General features: G+C 42.2%; 1 protein-coding gene across 1 annotated transcript in view; it reads right to left on the bottom strand.

Annotated features, from left to right (window-relative positions):
• Positions 1 to 8,468: 8,468 nt before the first annotated feature.
• The window catches only part of FAXC (failed axon connections homolog, metaxin like GST domain containing), a 70,708-nt gene continuing 60,071 nt past the window's right edge, over positions 8,469 to 19,105 (bottom strand). Inside the window, exons 5-6 of the mRNA XM_047102852.1 lie at positions 17,403 to 17,519; positions 8,469 to 9,275 (exon numbers count right to left, since the gene is read on the bottom strand). Coding sequence (XP_046958808.1) covers positions 8,986 to 9,275; positions 17,403 to 17,519 — 407 coding nt within the window. The 3' untranslated portion in view covers positions 8,469 to 8,985. The remainder of the gene's footprint in view (positions 9,276 to 17,402; positions 17,520 to 19,105) is intronic.

Raw genomic sequence — 19,105 nt, 5'->3', positions numbered from 1 at the left:
GAGGTACAAAAACTAATTTAGACACTATTAACAGAAGGGGAAGTTGCTCTATCATCAGGCCTCATACCCACAGCAAAGGTGTTAGAGTGTGTCCTGCTCCCCTCCCCCTTTTCTTCTCTCTACTAGTGGGTATCACTCCCCAAAAGCTCCGAGGGGCACACTGGGCAAGAACTAAAAGGCAGGAGAGGGTAGGAGAGCATATTCAAAGACCTGTTTTCTACTTAAGAAACATTCCGTTGAATTTCTATCTGAAAATCATATGCCTAAAAAATTAATTACCTCTGCTTTAATTATACAAAAACCTTACAAGAAAAATATCTTCCCGATCATCTAAGAGACTACCACTTAACAGTATGTTCGATGCAAAGATTTCAGATTTTCCTCATGAGTGTAAAGTTAAAACATTCAAATCTGCAAAGAGAGAAGCAAATTGGAATAAAGACATTCACAGCAAGCTATTTCATAACCATTAGTTATCATTTACACATCAAATACATACAGCATGAAGACCAAATGTACAGAATCTCCACATTTATATACAGTAATCAACATAGTGCACAATTCAAATCTATCTTACAATCAAGTATACAAGTTTAAATATGGCTTTATAAACTACTAACAATAACTGTGCTAAAGTAACTCATAGGTCCAGAAATAAACACTGGAATGCCACCTCGACATTGAGGCCCTTGTTCAGCAAGATGCTATTCATTGTGTTTGCAAAACAGGTGGTGCAGGTAAATGCTTCCGGGCAGTGTCCATCCATCAGCCCCCAAGCAGCTGAAATGTGGGTTCAAATTATACCATCATTGGTCCTTCCCATCTCAGATCTCTGAAAATAAATCTGTGCACCTTCCACACATTTGGTGACATTGGATTATAAACAAACAGAGAGAGATTTATAATCAGTGAGATGTTGGTTACCAGGAATTATCAAAACATGCTTTGCAGATTGGTATTGAAATTCTGAAGCAATGCATCCCGTATTTGCATTATTTGCTTTTTCCCCTCCTATCTTTTCTTATTTTGCTTAAGTCCATGTACTGTGAAATCTTTCAGAAATTTTCAAAACATTCTAGATCATGTGGTCCCAAAAACAGAATTAAAATAGCTCTTGTAAAGGGGACATCTATTTATTCACCATTCTCTTCCCCAACCCCAAATGCCCATTTTAAGTAAAAATACTTACATACATACATACATACATACATACATACATACATACATTCGTTGACCTAAAATCATGCGCCCATGCCTATTTTACATCCACTTTGCCACAAATGTTACATACACATTCTTTAATCAGTTGCAGCTTTCTAGGTGCTGCCTGTAAGTACTCCTTGCCCCATTCCCTAAACTCTACTGAGTCCAGAACAGCAGCCTTTGAAAATGTCTATGTTTGCCATGGTTTTTAATGTACATATCAGTACTACAGTATGAGCACTCTGTGTGTGTGTGTGTGTGTGTGTGTGTGTGTGTGTGTTTATAAATAAATATGCTAAAGGGCATGCTCAGAAAGTTTTACTGATGAGGTGAATGAGCACAAAGGTTTGGAGACCACTACCTAAATACGAATGATTTGGGGTGTCTCCACTTAAAGGGCATCTATAAAACAAATATATGTTACTTTGTACATTTTATATTCATGAGATGGAAACCATATGCCACGAACCCTTTTGAGAGAATAGAAGGAAGTTCCAGAATCAAAGGAACTGAGCAGAGGCCATCACTGTCAGCTGCTCTCCCATTTCCCAGGCTTGGCTTCAGATGGCACAATCCCAGCACTTGAGCATATAAATTAAGACAAAGATCAACATTATTTCAGTGCTTCCTGCACCGGTCTTTCATACATCCACAAACAATCCTTCCCTACAAATTGCATTTGTTTTTGATTTGTAAACCTGGATTTTGTATTATGTTACTGACGCCACCCCTTAGACAACTTGCGAGGTGCCTGACACGTCTCCAACACAGCCGTACCACGTGCTGCCTGAAGAGGCCACCTTTGTCACCCTTTCCTTCTCTCCTCCCGCTCAGTGAAATCTTAGCATCGCCAAATGAAGGATTCAGACCCTCCTCTTCCCAGCCATCATTACCGTTTGAGTCGTGAGACACGCTGCATGATGCACATTCCTGGGGAAAACACATGTTTACAATAAGCATGATCCCATGAGACTGATCACATGAGGTAATCATTTTGACAGGAGTAACACAAACATGTCGCCCCTACTGAAGCAGAGATTCCTTGAAAATTTGATACTGTTTTTAATCTTATTGCTGCAAAAGAATTCAGATACAATTTGTTTAAGGTAAAAATACAATCATCTGGACATGGTTTGTGTTTGAATAAGCCAAATGCGATCTCTTGTGGAGAGACAGAAGCAAATATGACAGAACACTTTCAATTCTGAACAACTGTTAAAGGGAAAAGTCCACAGATTGTTGTTTGGGGTTTGTTTTGTTTTTTAAGAGGAGGGGGATGGTAAATATCCAAAGCAGTTCTCTTTCCTAGCCCTCCACTCAACAACTGTACTCCCTCTGCTACCTGTTCAGTCACAGCTAATTAACATGGCAATTCAGCAGCTGACTCCTATTGGTTTCAAAGACATAGGTAGGTGTATAAAATACTAAAGAAAGACCAAAGGTTTAAATATTATTGATAAATGAAAGTTATTCTATTCCAGAGTCATAAAGTAAAAAAAAAAAAAAAAAAAAAAAAAAATTGCTTGCTATGGGGAGGGAGGGAGGTGAATGGTCATATGTAGCAATACTACTTTTTATAAAATTAACCAGTATCATAAATATATATTGCTCTACAATTAGTGGATTGTTTCAAAATATAAAGTTGTAATTAGGGACAACCAGAATTTTTTAAACTTCATGAAGGCCATCACGTTCATTGATGACATTATTTAATTGTGTACAGAACACCAAAGTACTGTATCAATCTTTTACTCTAACTTGTTTCTTCCACTAAAATGATCAGGAGTGTGGGTGCTGGCTAGACCACATTCATAAGTTACTTTATTACTGTGATGGGACCCTTTATCTATCTACACGTTTTACAATTTGGGGCATAATCTTCTTGAAATTTGAACATCACCACTTTGTCATAATCTAGCCAACAACAGAAACTTCAGAGAGCGTTGCTGTGGGGACAGGTTCCCTGCCTTGGCAGGAGCCAGCATGGTTAAGGAGGTCCCATTGTCAGCCCCAAAAGAGCTGAGTCACTTTCCTTTAAGCGGTTTTTTAGTTTCCTCTGTAACCATCTCTAAGGAGCAAGGCAGTAAGTTATCCATTCCAGTTATCTTATCCTAAACATTAAGGAACTGTAAATATCTTTTTTTTTTTTAATGTTTATTTTTGAGAGACAGAGAGTAAGCAGGGGAGGGGCATAGAGTGAGGGAGACACAGACTCCAAAGCAGGCTCCAGGCTCTGAGCAGTCAGCACAGAGCCTGACCCAGGGCTTGAACTCAGGAACAGCGAAATCATGACCTGAGCTGACATTGGACGCTTAACCGACTGAGCCACCCAGGCGCCCCTGGAACTTTAAATGTCTTTAGGATATCCTTTAAATTCAGGGACTAAAAACTCAAGTTTCTGGTAAGGAATTCAAATGAAGAAAATATTCATCATCTGTTGACATTTACTCCTGGTACTAGCAAAAGAACTCTGGGAAAGAGGGACCTCCTGCCCCACCTACCAAGGGGATCCTTTCAAACTTCACCCAGTTTCACCACTGGAAGCAATTGAAAAAAGGTCAAGCACTCCACAATCACACATTAATTGATGGCTGGACCTATTAAAGATGTGTTGCCAGAGTTCAGCATTCAGACTTGGAAGTATTTGTCATCGAATGTATTTTCACTGGTTCTTGTTCAACTTAAACAGCACTGCACATAAAGGAGAACAAAGGATCCTGGATCATAGTCAGGAGCAATAAAAATAACTTCACCCTGTAAAAAAACAAAAAGAAGAAGAAGAAGACGACGACGACAAAGAAGAACCTGAGTAGTTACCTATCAACAAAGGCACCATCCTTTTATTGAAAATACACTCAACAGTTATCCTACAAATGAATTAATGAATGATGAATACAGGAAAACTTGACTGTGCCGATCTTTTTCCTGTAAGGAAAAATCCAGCCTCTTCTCTCCTACCTTAATAACCCTAGGCCAAAGCCTACTCCTGCAGAAGTGGTGGGTTTGAGGCCTGAAATGAAGCTTACCTGGCCCTGAATTAATTTTGATAAACCAACTTTTTGGATGGTTAACAGATAACCAAGAACAATAACAATAAAACCTTGTCAGTTTCAAAATGCCAAGCCTGTCAAAACAAAGATATTCTCTCAGTTAACGTAAGACAGCTCTTCTTCCTTCCTTCCCTGTCACTCAACACACACCCAACACGGATAATAACAGAGATTGCTTTTGCATGCACATCCCATACCAATTTTCTTCTCTCTGCATATGTCAAAGGCAAGAAAGAATGAACACTAACAACAGTAGCTTTTAAAGACTCTTTAGAAGGCTTCTTCCACTGGGGTCCATGAGCCCCCTAAAGAATCCATGGATGACTTCAGGTCTCTAAATCCGAAGTTACATGTAAAATTTTGTATATTTGCATATATGTATTTTTCTGGTAATAAGGTATAGGACTTTCATTAGATTATCAAAGGAATCCCTGATGCAAACAGTTTAAAAGCACTACTTTCTAGTGTGTGGTGGCCTGCTTTCTAGGCATACCTTTCCCATGCAGCCAGCAGGGAAGCCAACGATGTGTGCTGTGTTTCTAGAGGAAGGGGAGATTATAATGAGCTGGGAAGTCTTCTTGCAGAACTGATGAAGTTGGGCCTTGGGAGGTGGGCATGAGTTGGGCCAGTGGACAGGAAGGGCAGGGCTTTCAGGAGGGAGGCTAGCAGAAGCAGAAGCAGAGTGGGGACATGAGGCATGTTTAGGCAATGGCAAGGAGACCAACCAGGATGCACTGGATGGCTCATATGGAGAAGCCCTGGGAGACGTCCCAGGAAACAAGATGAAGAAGGAAGAGCTGAGAATACCAGGGCCCAGAGAGTGACCCTCATCCTGAGGCAATATGGCACCCCATCAGGGCCAGAAATTCTTTTAAAAATTAATGGTGTAGGGTGGAATGGATCAGGGAAGTGACCAAGCATTTAGAAGAAGCCATTGCATTAGTCTGGGCAAAAGCGGATGCCCTAAAATCAGGGTGCCATGTCTGTTCTGTTCACCCTCTAGATCTCCTGTGGATCTCAGGGCCAGGAACAGGATAGGTGCTCAGTAAATACGCAAGGAGTGATAATATGGCATAGATTCTTTAAAAGATAAAAAACAAAGAATATGGAGTCTTGGTGACTTGGTATCATTCAGAGTCTAGCAGTGCCTTGCACAGAGTAAATTCTTGAATTGGTCTGGACTGGGCTGAACAGACATGGAGAGCAAGAGTGGAAGATTCCAAGCACTCTTTGAGAGAGGCTGGGGATGTGCTGATGGACACATGGACTGATTTCTCAGGGAATGTGGGTTTTAAAAAGAAACAAAGTCAAAGTAACGTAACGGCAAGAACCATCTAAGGCAAGGTGAAAGACTTCAGTTCAGGTCTTGCCTACAAATGAATATGCATGTGATATGGAGCCAATACGAACCTCAGAGGCTCTCTTGTAAGGGGCTTTCTACAACTAATCCATTACCCAGCTATATACATTCTTATGATCTTATGTTTTCTCTTAAATAACCTAGGCAAGACCCATGAAGCTAAAATTCCTAGCTCTTCCCTTCCTTGAACTCTTACTATTTCAAGCAAACGTATCCTAATACCTAATGCCACAGTATACACAGGCCGGGCTCACTGGAGAGCCAGACTACAGCTATGATTCAAGTTCTTGGGTCTGTGGTCAGTCACCAAGGTAGCTAGCTCATGGCCTCAACAACAGCATCACTGTTCACAATTCATTATGTCACAACAACAAAATGGTCAACTCTGACAATATAGCTTACCTCTGCCTAGCTGACATAGGCAGATTAAATCACACTGCTGCTGCTCCTTAATCCTGATGAGTGGGGACGAGGGGCAAAGGGAAGTGGATAGAGGGGCAGAATTTATTTTTACACTGAGAGGTAAAAAATAAAACAAACACACAAACAAAAAAACCGGACAGCTAGTGGGGCTTCTGTCCAACCAAAAAACATCTGTTAACATTAAAGATCACACCTCCTTAAGTCACTTTCCAGGAAAAAAAGAAACACAACTTGAATAAGTAAGCCAGATGACCAAAATGTCCCCTAATTTCTTGTTATATTTTCTTTTAAGTAGCACCTGTTCACCATATTGGAGAACACTTCAAATCTGGGGAACTTAGGAACAAACCAGGTAAAATTAAAGCCCTTCCAATAAAGACTACCTAGGTCATCCACCCGACAGTGATTTTGTCTTGGTCATTTTGTTTCCATAACCCACATTGGGAAGGTAAAACCTGGGTATATTCCAGGGTTCCAAATCAAGTTACACCTTCGGAATGTTGAGTGCCCAGTCATGAGCTGGCAGGCTAGTGCCCAAGACTCCAAGTGGTAATGTCCATTTAAGCCTCTGTGAGAGGCACCTGGAAAGAATGACTTATTTTACAACTTCACGATGAACACTGGCTCTCTATGTACTTGCCCTGCAAGCAATGCACAGTAAAACGATATGTGACTCTGCACAGCCATAACTTAAATCATTCTTGACGCGAGGACACAACACCCTTTGTGCTATACAGTGAGAATAAATTGCAGGCAAGATTGCAAACACAACTTTTTCCAGCTATGGATGGGGATAGGTCAACTCGGTCTTTGTGTGGCCGGGTCCACAGCCTAGCTGGTTATGACATTCACATTTGCAAGCCAGAAGTTTCCCTAGTCACACAGAACTACCACCAGCTGACCTTGGAACACACGTGTTAGAGACAGGCGAGGTGAAGAGTCCTCCCAAGTGTCGCTGGAGATACAACACGCTCATCCATTCATATCTTCTCCCCCACATTTTCATTAGGCACCAAACGGTCCTCTCAAAGATGAATGCTTTTAATAAGAAACTAACGACTGAGTTTCCTGTGGAATGAGAATCTCTAACTGAAGGTATCTCAGCATCTGTCCCCAGTTACACAGGTCCTACACTGTGGCTCCAATGGTAAACAGCCTCAGCAATTCTCCCCCTTTACCTCTTTGTGAATCCGCAGCATTTTAGGATTGTTTTGCAAAAGCCATATTCAAAGAGAGTCTTTTTCAAGCAAATACACGAACTTCTCAGCAGAAATTGCTGTCTCTTTTGAAAAATGCCTCTTTGGCCCTACCATGAATAACCATTACCCAGTGAGTCCGTTGAGATCAGAAGCAAAGCAGCTCTGCTTGCGGTTGTAAATCATAACACCGACTCTCCTAGCCCAAATCCATGGCCGTCACCCCAGCATCTTCACCCCATATTTCACTGGAAAATGTTCTAAGTCAACAAAAAGGATGTCTTCAGAGATAGAGCGCTTTAGTAAATACAGTAACCCCAAGGGTCCATGTGCTCTACAGGGACAGAGAGGGAGCACAGGGCAGCTACGGGAGATCCTTAAGAAACATTAAGATTTGTCCCCAGCATTGCCTTCCTCTCACGGGGCAATGGCTGAGAACGCCAGAAAAGTTGCATTAGTAAAACTGCATAGAGTCTACACTGCACAAAGTGCTTTGATACCTGTCACGTGATCCTCTTCAGACTTCATCTTTTCGATATGTCTTGCAAGATTTGTTTTCAAAAAGACATTACACGTTGGCAAGCATCTGCTTAGAAAAATCAGTCAGATCCTTTCCCCTTCACCTCTACGAAACCCATCATATTCCTGAGCTTTATTCCCTTCAAATAAATCAAACACAGGCAACTTAACACTCGGGAGTCTACAAAGGACAACATTCCAGCGTGCGGTCAGGCAACGGAAGAAAGACGTCTGCAAATACACAGAACTGAAGACTGTGTGTAGCTGTCGATGCTCTGTGAAAGCATTTTCAACGGTCTTTCAGTAAAAGATTTCCATTCAGGCAAGATCACAAAGAAGAATGGTGACAGAATCCTAACTGCGCCTTTGCGTGTGTTTTCGTCTGCTCGGCTTTGGCGAGTGACTGTGGCTGCTGTTGGCTGGATATGGAATTCCTCTGCCCTCAAATGTTCATACGCAGGAAGCACAATAAAGAATAAAATGTTGTGTTTATGTCACACCTCTTCCAAGAGGTGCTACCACATGAATCCTCACAACACCCCTGTGAGGTAGGTAGGTGGAGAGTATCGTTATCCCCACCTTACAGGTGGGGGAAATGAGGCACACAAGAATTAAGGGACTCGCCCGAAATCACACAGCTAGTCACTGGCAGGACTGAGAATAAATCTTATACTGATTAGCACCTAGCACAGTGCTTTGCACATAGTAGGTGTTCACTGAATATCTATGGATTTTTATTTGAATTATCTCAACATACAATATACACACATAAAATACAAGCAGCCACCATAGGATATTTGTCTCCTGGACATTTCCCCCGATGATTTCTCTCATTACTTGGAACCCCGGTGGGTGAAGGACGTTCGAGAATCCGTCTCACAAATAAGCCCTCGGGATGAAGACGATCTATATAGACACAATCCGCAGACAATCTGCTCTTGCCCCTGCTCTGCCACACAGTGTTAGTTTTCTAATGAAAACAAAAATGGATTTCAGGAACCATGCTTTTTTTTCTTTTTTTTCCTTTTTGCCTGTTTGTTTTAAATGGAGCCATCCGAATGGTTCTGTGTCTCGTTTGTACAAAAAGAAATAAGGCTGCTATCGTCCAGTTAGCTCGTGAGAACTGTGTCGAGCACGAAGATCTCCTCCCAGCTCAGATGGATTTCCACCTGGGAAATCGGACCAACCCCAGGGAGTGGCCGCTCCGGCAGAAGAGGGTCAGCAAGGCTGAACGTCACTTGCACTGTTCGTGGTCTGTGTAGTCCTCCATGTCCACGTCAGAATCAAAGAGCGAGTGTCCGGTGAAATCCGTGTCTGGGGTTCTGGAAAAACTGTTCTCTGCTCCCTCATCTTCAAAGGTCTCTGTCCTTGAGTAAAAGCTGAAATCCAGCAGGGGCGTGTGGGTTTTGCTCCCTTCGCTGCTCTCCTCGGACTCATAGATGGTGTTGTCATCATCATGGTGCCACTCAGGCCAGAATTTCCTCCTTATCCTCTCACAGTACATGGCAAGGTTGATGAGCTCACCTGCGGGGTGGTAAGGAAAGCCAGGGTTAATTCTCAAAGGCAGCAATCTGCCAGCAGCTTGGCCTTCTGCGGGGCTGGGAAGAACGCGGTGGGGTAGACCTTAACAGTGTTTTTCCAAAGACGGACTATCAGATACTTAGATTTTCATGCGCAGAAGAAGAAAGGCGAGTGGAAAAAGTTAAGTGTGAGTGGGCTGGGTGAGTGAAGTGTGAGTGGGCAGGGAGTCGTAGGGTGATGGTGGGGGTGGGGGTGGCGGTGGTAATTTATCCAGAATGGCAGCTCAACTACCATCATTGGGCGTTGTCAAGCATTTTAGTATTTTGTGTTTGCTTATCAAGAGAACTGGAACTTCCACTGGTTCATATTTAAATTAAGTTATGCCCCATGTAAATCCACCAACTGTCAGCGAGGTCAGCCAGCCAGAAGGAATTCCTCATTCCACAAATATTGGTGGTGCTATTAAGGGCTGGGTTCTATGCCACGTCGTTGAAGAAAGTCATGTTAAGATGCAAATTTTGCCCTAAATGATCCTAAATAAAATGGATAATTCACAATTGTCTACGGATGAGTGTGCCCCCCCAGGCACATTTAGTAAAACAGATTTTTTTTTTTAAATAAAATTGAACGGCTATACTTATAATTAGGTTCCCAACTCAGTTACTGGGCTACTTCTTTTTCCTGTGAATCAAAGGAACACTTCTGTTAAGTTGCTAAAATTGTCCGGGCATTTGTCTGAAACGTGACACAGAACTGACTTTCATTTCCAAATTCCAAATGAAAAATAAAGAGGGTGAATTTTTGCCTTTGATCCACCAGATGGCACTATTGCTTACGAATACATGATCTGGCACTCCCTTAACGGACTTCATTGCCCTAAGAATATTCCTTGGATTTTTTTTTTTTTTAAGTTATATAAACATCTACTTATTATAGAGGTAACCCAGGTTTTACTGAAGAATATTAGAAAATACCAACACACAGAAAACAAAAGAATTACTAATAATCACATTCACCATATTAACATTTCCGTTTATATTCTTGGATATACATTTACATATATTTACATTTGCTATTTAGCATTTACCATATACTGTCCCTTATGCTACTTTTTTCCACTTAACAACATATAATGAAAAACTGTCAATTTCACACTATCACCTTGATAACTGCACAGCAGTTCATTATTCAGATGTACCATAGTTTCATTTTGTTTTTTCCACACCCCCTTCAAGGCCATTTAGGTTGTTTCTACATTAACAGGTCTACTGACTATAGTCTTTAACTACTCTATTTTATTTTCTATCAAAGAAGATAATACATTCTCATTTGGGAAGATCAGAAGTCTGTATATAGAAACGCCATAAAGAAGAAAACAAAAGCCCCCTATAATCTCGTCAATCCAAGGTAATCACAGTAGCGTTTTGATGTAATTTCTTTCAGTACGTTTTCTATTTATTGTCATTATTAATGTTTCCTGTTACTTCGTATGATGTTGTTATATACATTTTCCCATGAAAGTTTTTCAACACTTGATCGCTGTTCTGCTTACATAAGCACATCTCCTGTAAAATATAACGAAGCAAATCCCCCTACTTCACAGATCCTATCAAGCAGTGAGCCAGTATTGGTTGCAGGTCACCATTTTCAGTTGTCTCAGATCATAACAGTTCAACTCATACCATATATGCGCCCATTCTGATTGCCCCTTCCTCGAAGAGTTTACACACACGCCCCGGAGCCAGAAGCCAAGGAGCCACAGGATTGCTCCTTAAAAAGATGCATGCCAAACCTTCACTTAGATCCTCCCTCAGGAAAGCAGTCATGAAACACCTCAGCAGGTATGGCTCCCAGTCACTGGTAACCAAGAATCGGATAAAGATGTGGAGGCGGCACCAAGGTTTGGTGGGAGGTGGTAATCAGAGATGGATTATGGTCACTTCATAGCAGGGTCTGGGGCCAGCCGTGTTTGCCTCAATCACGTCCATTCCCTATGAGCTGTTTAGGGAGCAGCTAGAAAGTCAGAATCTATTCCCAATAGCCACAGGATCTACACCATATACGATTCTATCCACTTCTTTTGTGGCTGTTTTTTCCACCACCTGTTTCTTCACTTTTCTTCCAGGAGAGCCGCCCTGCCTTTGTACTATGTGACATTAATACCACTTCAGTGTGCAATAATAAAAAGCAATAATAGCAATACAAATAGCCCTTACTGTGTACCGGGCACTGTTTGAAGTGCTTTTATGCATCTGTTGAATTAGTCCTCACAACAATCCTATGAGGCAGGAACTATTATTATCCCCAACTGTCATGAGAACACTGAAGCAACAGAGAGGTTAATTAACTTGCCTAAGGTCACACAGTAAGAAAGTGGCAGAGCCAAGATTTAAACACCAGCAGTCTCCAGACTCCATGCCCTTCACCACGAACCACCTCTCCCTCTCTCTCTCTCTCTCTCTCCCTCTCTCTCTCCCCGCCTCCCCCTCTCCCCCTCTCCCCCCCCCCCACTGGTGATCTCACAGCCTGACTTAAGAATTCATAGATGCACACTCCCTGTCACAGATTATTTTTCTCAAATTCTCTCTGGGGTACTAAGAATTATGAGAGGATAGGTGCTGCCCCTCAAAGATAATGAGTTGTCAAGAAGTGATCATTCTATCATGCAGTCCAGAAAGAGTTTGCTTTGATAAGCAAAAACTAGGAGCTCACATACCCATCCTCATTTCCTGCCACTGATAAAAAAGAGTAGAACGAAGAATGAAATTTTATGTTTGACTTTGCCAATTCTGTCTGGCTTTGCCAATTCCTTCTGTGCCTAGATTCTCCATCAGCGGACTCAACATGTCCCAGCCAAAAGAATAGAAAAAAGTTGGCAGTAGAAAATGGCTTTGTGTGTGTGTGCGAGATATTCCTTTGTCAACACAAATGCCTACGCTGAGGATGTAAACTTTGTGAAATAATGGAAAAACTGCATTTTTTAAAGTGTAGTCAATAATCAGGTAACAATTTCATCCATCAAACTGGTAAAAATTAAGATTTGATAACATCCAATGTGGAGGGTCAGGCATTGTAAGCACATGTCTGGTGGAATTATAAGATTGCTATAACCTTTTTTGGAAAATAATCTGATGTCATCTATTGAAATTTTAAATGTACCTGTTGGCCCAAAACTCCACTTTTAGTTCTCTATTCTACTAAAATAAAAGCACTAGTATTATAAACATATATGTATACCAACGTCGACAGCATTATGTCAGTAAAAAAGAAAGAAAATATGGAAACAGCCTGAATGTCCATCAATAGGGACTGATTGAATAAATTATGGTGTATCAATTCTATATAATATTTTGCAGATGTTAAAAAGACACGATATTCTATTAAGTGAAAAAAGCAGGGCACCTGGGTGGCTCAGTCGGTTAAACACCTGACTTTGGCTCAGGTCATGATCTCACAGTTCACGGGTTTGAGCCCTGCATCGGGCTCTATGCTGACAGCTCACAGCCCGGAGCCTGCTTCAGATTCTGTGTGTCCCTCTTTCTCTACCCCTCCCGTGCTTGCATTCTCTCTCTCTCTCCCTTTCTCTCTCAAAAATAAATAAACATTAAAAAACAATTTAAAAAAAAAAAAAAGCAAGTTACAAAGTAATGTGTATAATGCAATTCTACTGTTTGGTTTAAAAGTACTAAAAACAGGGGTGCCTGGGTGGCTCAGTCGGTTAAGCGTCCGACTTCGGCTCAGGTCATGATCTCGTGGTTCGTGAGTTCAAGCCCCCGCGTCGGGCTCTGTGCTGACAGCTCAGAGCTTGGAGCCTGCTTGGGATCCTGTGTCTCCCTCTTTCTGCCCCTCCTCTACTCATGCTCTGTCTCTCTCTCTCAAAGATAAACATTTAAAAATATTTAATAAAAAAAATTTTTTTAAGTTCAAAACAAACTTGAATGCTGTGATGAGGACACCACCTTCCCCTCATCTCCTTGAAGCTAAAGGATACAAATTCGTAGATCTCAAAATACAAACACCCACAAAAGTCATCTGAGCCATCCCCTTCCTGAGACCAGACCTCTTGCTGAACACTTCCAGACGGAGAACAGTAAGTGTGGGGGGGTGGGGATAGACTCGGCTATTTCTCAAGGATATCCAGCATTTCTTCCACCTTTCAATTAATCAAATAAGAAGCAAAAAGTCACCCAACAGTAACAAATGACTGCTGGTAAAAGAGCTAATGAATAAAGTGTTTCTCAGCACAAGAAGGTTGTGGTTCTCACACATCCAGAAAAATAGCATCGTGCTGTGGGCCTGCTATATGCTACAAGGCGGGCAGACAGGTCGCAGAACTCCTTCCCTTCTGGCACTTCTGTCCACTTTTCCACACTCTGTAGTGCTCCATGTCTGTTTCAAAGAGTGCCCAAATCCACATGCAATTCCCCAATAAGGACACTCTGAACAAAATGTCAAATGGGACTCTACAGGAGGAATTTGCTGAGAGTAAAACGGAGATTCTTTACTGGAAAAATGGCAAAAATTTCAAAATAAATTATATGCAATCTTAATTGGGGAACAAAATTCGAGGTACTTTCAGACGGTACTCATAAGAATATAAACTGCTACAGTCTTTCTAGAAAACAGTGTAGCCATACAGACCAAGGGCTTACACCTTTTGAGACAGAAGTTCCCCAACTACAAATTTAGCTTAAGGAAATAACCAGAGATAAGCAAGAATATATATTTATACAATATTCATTTCGGAATATTGGTAAACAAGTATGTGAAATAACCCATGAGACCAGAAAAAGATTAATCACATAAATTACAGTGTAGCCATAGGATACAGGATATTATGCAACTACTAAACATATTGTTTTAAGGTATATTGAATGACAAGAGAAATGAAGACACAGTTAATTAAAATTTATAGGTTTATAACTGTATCAATACCGTGATCCTGATTTTTAAAAATATATACATACATGTACTTGATGAAAGATGAGGATACATACCACAATATTCACAGTTGTCTGTGGGTGACAGGGACACAAGTTATTTTTTTTTTAACTTTTCTCTTTTTTCTAGATTCTCTCCAGCAAGGAAATAATATTTCATATATCTACATCTATATATATGCAAACACATACTTATGTATATTTTGAGAACTGTTGAATATTCAAAGTCTGTCCTCCTACTCACCTAAATTAAGGCAAGTTTCTCCCTACTTTAGATGGCTCCAGAAGCAGCCTCTGTGGCTCCCTACTGTAATTAATATCTAGGACCAAAAGCTAATATTTATGCATGTACACTCACACATTCACACATGTAGCAAGGCCAAAAGTGCCCTGGCTGTTCCAAAGCTAGGCAAAAAACTGCCTGATCTAAGCCATTCACATTCCTGGATTTGAGCCATTTCTAAATCATACAGGTTCTTAGTTGTTTCTGCTTCTCCTTCCTCTTGTTACTTCTTGGGAAAGTCTCCACCACAGAAAAAACAAAGGCAGAGAAAGAAGTTGAGACCAAAATATTAGTCTATTAGCAGCTCCAATCAGAAGATTTAGAAGGGCATGAAATCAATGACCAAAATGAGATTTAAAGACCCTCTGTGGACTTTTTTTTAATGTTTATTCATTTTTGAGAGAGACAGACACTGAGCATGAGCAGAGTAGGGGCAGAGAGAGAGGGAGATGCAGAATTTGAAGCAGGCTCTAGGCTCTGAGCTGTCAGCACAGAGCCAGATGCAGGGCTCGAACCCACAAACTATGAGATTATGACCTGAGCTGAAGTTGAATCCTTAACCAGACTCCCAGGTGCCCCTAGAGACCCTCTGTGGACTTCAATGACTCATGCTATACCAGTCCCCAGGGAGAACTGGAAGCTGCTACCTTGTTTAAGAATCAAAGTACATGAAACTGTGTGCCAAAGTCCCTCACAGACGATGGTGTCAGATTCCCCCAAATGTGTGGGTCTTGGGTGGGACTCAAAATCAATCCTCTAATCTTCCAATCCTCCAAAAAGGCTGGCCATTTCTTTAAAAATAACATTAAATGTTTCAAGTCCTTCCAGGAAGTAAAAGAGAAAAGGGCCAAGTCATAAATAATTTAACATAAAGATGCTTCATTCCTACAAGAAGGGATTCTATAGAATTTGAGAGTTCTACTGATAGTGAATACCTAAATGCTCTGACTAAATACCAGATGACCTCAGCCGCGCGCGCACGCACGCAGATGTGTGTGTGTGTGTGTGTGTGTGTGTGTGCACGTGTGCACGCTTGGGTACAAATGTAAGTCTATGTGTACAAGTGTATGGGATATGTGTGTATAAAAGTATGTGAGCAGAGGTGGTGATGTGTGTACATAGGTGTGTAAGAGTGGTGTGCTAGGGAAATGGAGAGAGGGAGCAGGAAGTAATAGGAACAGAAAGTAGATATAAAACAAACCTCTAAATTAACTAAAGGGAACCAATATATTTTAGGTGACCATGGAAAATCTGATTAAAATAAAGGGAAACTATTTTAAATACTATAAGTATCGTAAGTTCCAACACATCACAAGACAAGGACTATCTCCATGTTGATCATTTAGGAAATTAAGTATCAGTCCATACTATTCCTACCCTCACTCAGCTGAAGTTCTGGAAAACCTTCAGTCAATGCTTCCTCTATTTCAACCACATTTGGTAATGTATCTAAAGCCTCACCACCACCAATATGAGGATCTGGAGAATGACTCCTGCTGTCCATGCCCTGGTCTGGGCTTCTGGGCCTCACATGAATAAACACACACACACACACACACACACACAGAACTTCAGCTTTCACCAACCTTCCTATCCACTCACCTATGACCACCACACATGAGTGTTTACCTGCCTTAGTTTCTTATATGATTCTGCCTTGCTTGGTTCCAACCATCCATCCACCCAACCAACATTAAAAGCATTCTATATACTATTCACTGGTGATCTCATCTATACCCCCAGCCTACTCAGTTGGGGTATAAATACCTTGGTCAACTCTGTCACACCCTTTCCCAAACCCAAATATCGGACTTTGATCCCCACATCCCCGGGCCCGAGGCACTTAAGTGGAGATGACTCCAAACAGCTCCCATCTACCAACATAGGGGAAGACTCTCCCAGATGGCCCAGCTGCCATGTGCATCCCCCCACTTCAGTCTGCACCACCCCCCCCACACACACATCAAGATCTGGTCCCTTGACATCAAACCACATTGAGCTCACTTTCCCTGCTCCCTTGCTAACGTGAATTTTACTCCTGGCTTAACACCCCTACCTTCATCTCCACACATATATTCAATCTCTATGCTGGTCCCATTCATCCTCACTTCCACCCCTCCAACTATAAGTTAACTCTGGTAGGCCTTACAGCCAAGATCACACAACAGAGACACAAGGCTGTGTTTCTCTGGCTAAAATGTACTACTACTAGGGCTGCGGCTACTACTAACTACTACTACTACTAATAATAACAATATTTTGCATAGAACCAAGCTTGCAAAACACTGGTTAACATTGCCTCCATTTTTACCACTTGAACTTACTAGCTCTACTGCTCTCAATGGATCATCTACAGACACCCACTGGAAGGGGAGAAAAGAATGTCTTGAAGTCAAATGACACAGAAACATATGTTCCTATACCTACATGCGAAATATGTAAGACCAGTTCAGACTCAAAAGGAGCCTCGAGATGGGCAGTGAGCCCCATCAGCCCCACCCCACCATGGTTACTGCAGCACTGGATATACCAGAAAGTGGTGAGCCACCACTGTCCAAAGGAAATTAAGGAAGACCAACAAGACAAGTGCATGAGGTGGAACACAAGCCCTGTTTCAACAAGTGTTAAGTCCACTATGTAAGGAGCTGAAAGAAAAGCCCTGGTGTAAAACACGGTACGATTAGTGTCAACCTTGTTGACGCAAGATGGCAGGTAAGAAGCCCAGCGTCTCCTCAACCCCTACATATCCTAAGCACAATAAACTGACCCTGGCCCTGGACACGACAGCCTGATGTCTCCATAAAGCACAGTCAAGCTCACAGGCAATGGCCCAGAATTCTCTGTTGTGTTACCCCTGCCTTCACCCCACAGCGACTCCCAAGACCTGAAGAGGTTTGTAGGGCTTGCCTTTGATCAGCCGCTCAGGTCTTGTCCCAGGTAAGGTCCACATTGCCTGTGCCAAGTGTCCAAAGACAGTGGCATCGAGAGTAGAAAGCTTGGGCCCCATGATGTACTTCTTATCACCTGCAACAGACAGAGCACAGAGGTCATTGGGCTGGCCCACACTGCCCTACACAGTCACCATGGCATTCAGCACACATAAATTATAGGTTCATTTAACTGCATGTCAAAAGCTTTGCAGAGTCAAAATGCATGCACCCCCTTTCTCTTAAAAAAATTAGAAACAAAAGTAAAACAAATTAAATAATATTATGATATGTCAACCCATACAATAGCAAAACAGGGAAGTAACTGGGAACATATCAAGAGAAGCAGATGAGGGAGGAGGTTCATGGGCAAAAGGGAGATCTGATCACCCCCAGCCCTCTGGAGCCACCTCCTTGTCTCAAACGCTAGAACTGAAAGCCTGAGATGCTTGAGAACACCTGGAAGTTTGCTTACATGGTCTCAAAAGTAACTCAAACCAAGAACACCAACCTCAGCACTTGCTTTTTTAGATTAATACATTTCCTCAGGAAAAACAAGAAGCCTAAAATAAGTTACTTAGGAAGTTTGGAGGCGAGGTTGTCCATGCTGCCCCACGGTCTCGGCAACGCTCTCGCCACTGAGCACCAGCCTCCGCGAAAATTACAGAAAATAAACAGAAGCCATGAAGTTACAGGTCCAGCCCTGGGATCAGGCTCACATATGACGGTGTTTCGAACTGCTGCTCCCATCTCTCCTTTTCCATCACTACTGAACTAGTTCAGTCCTCGCCACCTGGACTATCACACATGACCTGTTAAAACGGCCCCCGGACGTCTCCTCAGGTGCTGTGGCATACAGAGGCAGCACAGGTGGTTTATATCCTGGCAACATCATTATTCACTGTGGTAGGCTGGTCAGTACTTAACCTCTCAATGCCTCAGTTTGCCCACCTGGAAAATGGGGATATTACCAGTGCCCATCCCTTAGGGGTATTGTGAGGCTGAATGGCATCATGCACCGTATCTATGTACCTCACACATTAGCTTCCACGACAGCAGCCCCTCTGTTTCTCCAGCCCGTTCCATATCCCACCTGAACTTAAGTCACCATGACAAGACTTTTCACCATGTCACTCCCTTTCACAAATACCTTCAATAGGCTGTAAAATGGGTTATGAAATAAAGCCCAAACTCAGAATTCCAGGCTCAGGATGCTCTGCCTCCAACCCATGTTCCAGCTTTATCTGTCACTCCTCCCTTATTCTAGCACACCTGGGGAACACCTGCCATTCCCAAGCACACTTCGTGCTTCCCAAGGCTACACTTTTGCCCATGCTGTGCCCACCCCTTTCCCTGCCCCCTACAACCTGTATGTGCCCCCCACTTCTCTCCATTTGGTAAATTCTATCCATCCTTCAAGGTCCAGCACCAGCCTCCTTTCAAAGCTTTCTCTATTCTTTCTGGTGGTAATGGGAGCTTTCAGTTCACACAGCTCTGTGTTCAAATCTCGCTATTACACACATGACCTTATAGGACTTTAAGGCCTTTTGCGCCTACTGACTTCAATTTATGAACCACAAAATGGGAGGAATTGCTGGTTGTTTAGACGAATAAATGAGGTGACCTGAGGAGAACACACAGAAGATAGTTCTTCGGGCGCTTGGGTGGCTCAGTCAGTTAAGC

Source organism: Lynx rufus, unplaced genomic scaffold, assembly GCF_022079265.1.
Source record: "Lynx rufus isolate CCGP_SWC_20201006 ecotype Redwood Valley unplaced genomic scaffold, mLynRuf1.p SCAF_6, whole genome shotgun sequence".
Taxonomy (NCBI): domain Eukaryota; kingdom Metazoa; phylum Chordata; class Mammalia; order Carnivora; family Felidae; genus Lynx; species Lynx rufus.
This window is presented reverse-complemented; position numbering and strand designations above follow the sequence as displayed.